At 45.3% G+C, this 7,322-nt stretch overlaps 1 protein-coding gene across 2 annotated transcripts; it reads left to right on the top strand.

The window, feature by feature from the left end:
* The first annotated feature begins 232 nt into the window (after positions 1-232).
* On the top strand, positions 233-6,600 carry KRT6A (keratin 6A). 2 transcript variants are annotated; one of them, XM_070407751.1, is made up of 10 exons: positions 233-273; positions 1,357-1,901; positions 2,847-3,061; positions 3,394-3,454; positions 3,610-3,705; positions 3,830-3,994; positions 4,477-4,602; positions 5,412-5,632; positions 5,853-5,887; positions 5,999-6,600. In XM_070407751.1, exons 2-10 carry the CDS (start codon positions 1,362-1,364, stop codon positions 6,232-6,234), a joined length of 1,695 nt encoding a protein of 564 aa, XP_070263852.1. In that variant the 5' UTR covers positions 233-273; positions 1,357-1,361; the 3' UTR covers positions 6,235-6,600. The 2 variants fall into 2 exon arrangements, with proteins under 2 accessions (XP_070263852.1, XP_070263851.1); XM_070407750.1 differs by lacking the exon at positions 233-273 and having other exon boundaries at positions 1,278-1,901.
* Positions 6,601-7,322: the final 722 nt, after the last annotated feature.

Raw genomic sequence — 7,322 nt, forward strand, 5'->3', positions numbered from 1 at the left:
TCACCCCAATGTGGGAGTTTGTCTTTCCTCCCCTGGTTTCCCATTTAACCAGATGTTCTCATATAACAACATGCCCACAATTGCTCTCAATGCTCATTGCACTCAGTTTTTAGTGTCTGGACTGAAGAAAAATGAACATCATCCTCCTCTCAACCAAACACAGCACTCATCCGACAGCCTTCTCTCCTCTGAGAAGATGTGTAAAGATTTAAGATTTCAAGAGCTGAGATTAGAAATATACACTTGAAAGTTACTTGTGACAGCATCACACATGTAAGGGCACATTTTTATGATTCACTGCTTCTATATGCCCCTGAACGTTCTCTCCACACCCATTAAGATGTCTGATCCTTGAGCCCTAAAAAATATCAAAATCTGTGGGAATCAAAATTTAGTGAATTTCTTAATGATTTTTGTCCTACTCATTTTATATTCTTTAAGTTAAGCTCAAGTGAACATTCCCAAACAGCAGAGAAATGGTGTCCCATGAATTCCAGTTGAAAAGACAAGTTGACATGATCATCAGTTCAATGGAAAAGCACACTTTGGGAGGGAAGTACAGGCATGGGGAGAAACTCATTGCAGAAATCAGGTCCCTGTCTCAGAGGCAGAGTGGCCTTGGGTGAAGGTTCTTATCCTCTCAGGAAATTAGCAATTGGGAAGTTTATGGAATAGGACAGAGAGCAATTGTGATGTAAAAGCTCAACCCTTTTGTCCTTCTTGCCTTGCAAAGGAAGGTTTTAACCCCAAAGTATCCCCCATTCCCATGACAAGGCCACCAGGAACAACATGTGGCAGCTCCTGAAGAAAGGGCAGGTTCAGACGAGATGGAAAAAAACACTGCAGGCCACTTCTTGCTCAGGGCATTGAGCAAATACCTATGAGCCCTCGGAGACAGTCCCACCCTGATGAGAAGGGTGGTGCTGGTAGACCAGAAAACCTGTGTGGGAAGGGGACACAGAGGAGTGGCTGAGTAAGCAGAAGGAAGAGACAATTACACAAATCAGTGCCTTGTCTCCTTTGTTTGAGATCATGACTAACTCATGACTTCAGTGAATTCATATCCAGCCTTATTGTGTGGGGATCAAGACAAGGCTGGAGGGCAGGAGAATTTCTCCATGAATAAAGGAAGCCAAATATACAATCTTCATATTTCATACCTTTCTAGGTGCTGGGGGTGACCTCACTATTTGTAAAGCCCAACCCTCCCCAATCTGCAAGCTCACCTTCCAGGACTGAGCCCAGCCCATTTCCACTATATATAAACTGCTGCCTGCAAACTCATCACACACCTGCTGCTCTCAGCTCTACCCTCCAGCCTCTCACGCCTTCTTCAGCCTTCTTTCTCATCTTCAGGAACCATGTCGAGCAAATCCACCATCAGGACCCAAAGCAGCAGCCACCGTGGCTTCAGTGCCAGCTCAGCCAGAGTCCCTGGGGTCAGCCGCTCTGGCTTCAGCAGTGTCTCCGTGTGCCGCTCCAGGGGCAGTGGAGGCCTCGGTGGAGTGTGTGGAGGAGCTGGCTTTGGCAGCAGGAGCCTCTATGGCCTGGGGGGCTCCAAGAGGATTTCCATCGGAGGTGGCAGCTGTGCCATCAGTGGAGGATATGGTGGCAGAGTTGGAGGTGGCTTTGGCTTTGGAGGTGGAGCCGGGAGTGGATTTGGTTTTGGCGGTGGATCTGGTGGTGGCTTTGGGCTCGGTGGTGGAGCTGGCTTTGGTGGTGGCTATGGGGGCGCTGGCTTCCCTGTGTGCCCCCCTGGAGGCATCCAAGAGGTCACAATCAACCAGAATCTCCTCACTCCTCTGAACCTGCAAATCGACCCCACCATCCAGCGGGTGAGGACTGAGGAGCGGGAGCAGATCAAGACCCTCAACAACAAGTTCGCCTCCTTCATTGACAAGGTGAGCCAGGAGGACCTGCCCTCCAGTGGGGACTCCGAGTCCCCCAAGTAGAGGACCAATAAATGTTCTCTCAGGGGGAGATTAGGGTAGAGGGAAAAAGGGACTAGCTCCCTCCTGGGATGCCAGATTAGTTCCATGTTTACCACAGGCAGAAGGAGATGGAAACCATTTAGAACTGCTGAATTTCTTAAATGTCTCTTATTCCTGTCCAGGAAAAATTCTCAACTTTTGATACCCATGGAACAAAGGGAAAACAATGAGAAAAATGGAAAGAGTTAGCTTTACCTTTTGAAGAATCTAAGACATTAAAAATAAAATTCCAGTGGAAAACTGCTCTAGGGCTCTGGGCAAGAGGAAAAAGTGTGACAGGAAAATAAAAATAAATATATTTCTGCATGATTTAGAAAAAAAAGACTCAGAAACACTTACATATCCATTGAAATGCTAAATTTGTAGAACTAAGTAGTGACCATTGAGGAAGCTTGTTTTAGAAAAGACTGGTGTACTAAATGACTTCTGTACTAAATCTACTACTTGTGTACTAAATCTACTACTTGTGTACTAGATTGTAATATAATCATAATAAGATTAGAATTTAATAATCAGATTCTAAACACTTATATTCCTTTAACTGAGGTATTATCTTTTAAAAAAGCTTTGTGCAATATATCATTTTAAACTAGATGAGTTATTGTACTTGTCAAGAGAAAGAAGTAATGTTGGAGGTCACTGATAAGTCTGAATAAATTAAGGGGTGAGAGCACCTCAGTGCCCATGGGAAATTTTCAGTGGCGAGATTGATCTGGGGGAAGAAAAGCAGGACTGTCACATACACTTCTGTATGTGCTCTGTAATAGGCCAGCACACAGGTATACTTGGGGACCCAAGCACAAATCTCTTTCTTCCATCATTCATCAGGCAAATAACCAACTTGTGTTCCTCTAGGTGCGATTCCTAGAGCAGCAAAACAAGGTTCTGGACACCAAGTGGACCCTGCTGCAGGAACAGGGCACCAAGACTGTGAGGCAGAACCTGGAGCCTTTGTTTGAGCAGTACATCAACAACCTCAGGAGACAGCTGGACAGTATCGTTGGGGAGAGAGGCCGCCTGGACTCAGAGCTCAGGGGCATGCAGGACATGGTGGAGGACTTCAAGAGCAAGTGAGTTAAGGAGAGATATGGGTTCAGTTGTCTAAAGTACACACTTCAAGACCATTGGGTGTCCAGGTCCAGATGTGGTCATGATCTATCGCAAAACATGTCCATGAAAATGAAAATCACAAATTTTGCTTAAAAACAAACCTGAAAGAAAAATGGGCTATATGGGTGGATAGGGAGAGTAAAAAAGGAAACAATTTAGGGACCACAAAAATCATCTTTGAAGCTTACTGTCAAGAAACCTGAACTCTGACATATCCATTATGGGAAGTTCTGACCTCAGGCTGCCTTTTCTGTATCATTGTCACCACTGACGTAGGCCTTTCTCATTCTAGATATGAAGATGAAATCAACAAGCGCACGGCTGCAGAGAATGAATTTGTGACGCTGAAGAAGGTGAGCTGATTACAACCAAGGCTTCATGTTTCTTCGCAAAAGAAGAAAACTCTGGAGTCCTCCCCACATCTGAGAGGACAAAAGTGGGGAGGCTAAAAGATGGGCAGATGGGGGAGGAGGGTCAGCTGATCCCATGGTGTTTGCTTATTCCCCAGGATGTAGATGCTGCCTACATGAATAAGGTTGAACTACAAGCCAAGGTAGATGCTCTCATGGATGAGATCAACTTTACCAGAGCCTTCTATGAAGCCGTAAGCATCTCCACCTTCATTTGAATTACTCTAATGGGGCTTTGCAAAAGGGTGGAAGATCTTGGGGTTGGGAAGCCTATAAACTTTACAGGAGAAAATGATCTGACCATCTTATGTTCTGCAGGAACTGGCTCAGATGCAGACCCACATCTCAGACACTTCTGTGGTCCTTTCCATGGACAACAACCGTGACCTGGACCTGGGCAGCATCATTGCTGAAGTCAAGGCCCAATATGAGGAGATTGCTCAGAGGAGCCGGACTGAGGCTGAGTCCTGGTACCAGAGCAAGGTGAGCTGTGAGTGAGCAGCTATTGAGTAATTCCTGTGCTCACTCCCTAAACACCAACAAGGTTACCAGCCTCCACAGGGAAAATGCACTTCTAGGAAGCTGAATTTGTACCTTGCACTGACAGAGTATATGGTTACATTATTTATGTGAAATTCTGTTATATCAAAGAAACCCAAGCAAGAGGAAGGCTAATGTAAATAAGAACCTAGTGATCATTGCTTTAGCTTCACACTGACGCTGCCTCTCAGAAAACCAGTGCAGGACATTGCTGGTTCTGAAGAGAATTAGAAAGGCAGTGGTTTCATAATAAGGTTGGTCTGAGATTAATGTAGAGGATCCAATGACCTAGTAACATCAGCATTTCCTAAAATATTTTTTGAAAAGCCATTGGGTTTAATTTATTAAAAGCCTGACACAGTGTGACAGTCAGTGTTAACATGTGAAAGCCCATATACATCAGCTTCTCTCCCTCTTTGCTACAGTATGAGGAGCTTCAGGTCACAGCTGGCAGACATGGAGATGACCTGCGCAACACCAAGCAGGAGATTGCTGAGATCAACCGCATGATCCAGAGGCTGAGATCTGAGATTGACCACGTCAAGAAACAGGTATGGTGGGGACTAAGGAAAATAAAAGCATCCTTTTCTTGCTAGACCACCACGTGGTCACCAACCATCATTCTTTATTCCTGGGAATTTTGGAGACAATAGGGAGAGGACACCATGCAGTGTCTAACTTGAGTGAGTTCTCACAGGTAAGTGAGATAGATCCCAACCCAACAGCATTATATAAACAGGTGAATAAAACCAGTTTCCCCTGACAGAGCTGTAAAACATAGTCTAGAATCATTGGACAGAGATGAGATGGGAACAGTTGATTTGGGAATGGAGGAAACTGGGAAAGAAAAGGCAGGCCAGAAAGTGAGGAGGATTGGTGCAAATCTTGTCAAGATTCAAGGTAAAAAAAAATGATATTCAAGTAAAGACACTGGACAAAGACCAGTGTCACCTCAAATTGTGAGGTATAAGAAACCCCTCACCTCCATGAGAATGTTTGTGATTTTGTACAAGTTAGTGTGGCTGCTACATGAGATTATCAAAAGCTGTCAGATTCAAAACAAGTGAGTGGGTACATTTCTTCCTTTGTCCCCTGATCTATATTTGCTGTAGCACCTTCTACCAGCCAGCCCCCACATTGTCATGCAGGGTGGTTAATACAAAGGGGCACAGGTTTTTTTCAGATGACTCATAAATTAGATAAGGTTTGCAGAATGGACTGAGACTGGATAGAAAGGGTCTGAGCTGCATTTCCGTGCTATCAGGGCTCTGGCTCTCTTCCTCACTGGGAAATAGGAACCACAGCTAGTCTCCTTGGGAGGACTAGATTGCAAGTTCATTCTGCTTATCTCCCCCTCTAGTGCGCCAACCTGCAGGCCGCCATTGCTGATGCTGAGCAGCGTGGGGAGCTGGCCCTCAAGGATGCCAAGAGTAAGCTGGTTGAGCTGGAAGATGCCCTGCAGAAAGCCAAGCAGGACATGGCCCGGCTCCTGAAGGAGTACCAGGAGCTGATGAATGTCAAGCTGGCCCTGGATGTGGAGATTGCTACCTACAGGAAGCTGCTGGAAGGCGAGGAGTGCAGGTGGGCAACTCACAACCTCCTCTATCATCTGGGTGATTCTCCATGATGTGCAGCCAGTGAGCCCAAGCTTAAAGCACCCTAGTGATGGCCATAATTACTACTCTCAGAGAACCATGGAAGAGGCAGTTTCCCCATGGATGGTCCTCACATGGAGGCTTCCCACACTGGTCCAGTAGTGGTTCTCTGAGGTCTCATGCTCTCTGTGTTTCTTCCTTCCTAGGTTGAGTGGGGAAGGTGTTGGACCAGTCAACATTTGTAAGTATCTTTGCTTGCCTCCCTCCCTCACCCTTGAGTTCTTCTGACTTGACTCAGGCTGACATAATGAGCTCACCATGTCTGTGTGTCCTTGTCCCCTCCCTTCCACAGCTGTGGTGCAGTCCACCGTCTCCAGTGGTTATGGCAGTGCTGGTGGTGTCGGCAGTGGCTTCGGCCTTGGCGGAGGCAGCGGCTACTCCTATGGCAGTGGTCACAGCCTTGGAGGTGGCTTCAGTTCTGGCAGTGGCAGAGGCTTTGGCGGTGGCCTCAGCTCTGCTGGGGGCAGCAGTTCCACCATCAAATACAGCACCACCTCATCCACCACCAGGAAGGGCTACAAGCACTGAAGTCCTCCCATTGGCTCATGGTCTCACATTGTCTTAGCCTCCCTTTCCAGCTGCATGGCCTTCTCTTCAGTTTGCTTCTTTTTTCCTGCAACTTAATTCTCTCAGTCCTTGAGTTAGAACTGAAGTTGCTAAGTTCCCTCATTTCTCCTCTCTTCTCATACCTGTTCCATTTTAACTTCATTTGCTCACCATCAGAAGGTCACTGATTGGGTTGGACTCTGGAACAGAGCAATGTCTTGCTTTCTACTGGCCCAGGAATTCCCCATCTTCCACACAGTGGTCATGAAAGCATAAGTCACTAGTTCTATCATATACAGTCCGTATCCCTGCTATGTTTCCTCTGGTATTGCTCCCTTGTATTGCTAAATAAAGCAGATGTGTATTATAATGCATGTTTTATACTGCCTTGATTTATTACCAATGGATTTTGCGCTGTTTAATCTGACAAATTCCCTTTCATGAATGAGGAGACTCCCAATCCCCATGTGCCTCACTCCCCTTCTTTAGAGAACTTCAATAAACAGCACTTTAGCACCCTCATGTTCAAAATTCCTCCCAAATTAGATTCCATGTAATGTTTGGCAGGTGGAGTTTTAAGAATTATCGTTGTTAAGTCTGTTTTTACTGCATGTTTCAGATACTTGCAGCTTCACTTCTCTGACCTGGCATCTAAGCCTCCACCTCTTTCTGCCCCAGTATTTGCTCATATGCCCAGAGAAACATATTACTGTCCAATTAGAGCAAAAGAACATTGACAATAGAATAAGATATTTAATTTATACTTACAATTGCCTTCATGACCAATAAATGTATCTGATAAGATATAGATCAAGAAAAATTAAGCCTGAGTAAAGTAGGTTGCCCACTCCTGACTGGTATTACATGTCTAGAGATATATCCTGAGAAAGTAGTTCAAATTCAGAAAGTTGTACACCATAGATGTGAATCCCAATAGTCTTCACAACAGAAAAAAGTGTAAACACTAGAGCTGATCTAATTAAGGTTCCCATGATTCAGACTCGCAACTCAGATGCTGATTTCTTGAAGTAAAAAGGGCAAAACAAGAATGATAATTCCCACCTGCTTAT

This window comes from Myotis yumanensis, unplaced genomic scaffold (assembly GCF_028538775.1).
Source record: "Myotis yumanensis isolate MYYU_CA2020_CCGP unplaced genomic scaffold, mMyoYum1.0.hap1 SCAF_3, whole genome shotgun sequence".
Taxonomy (NCBI): Eukaryota; Metazoa; Chordata; class Mammalia; order Chiroptera; family Vespertilionidae; genus Myotis; species Myotis yumanensis.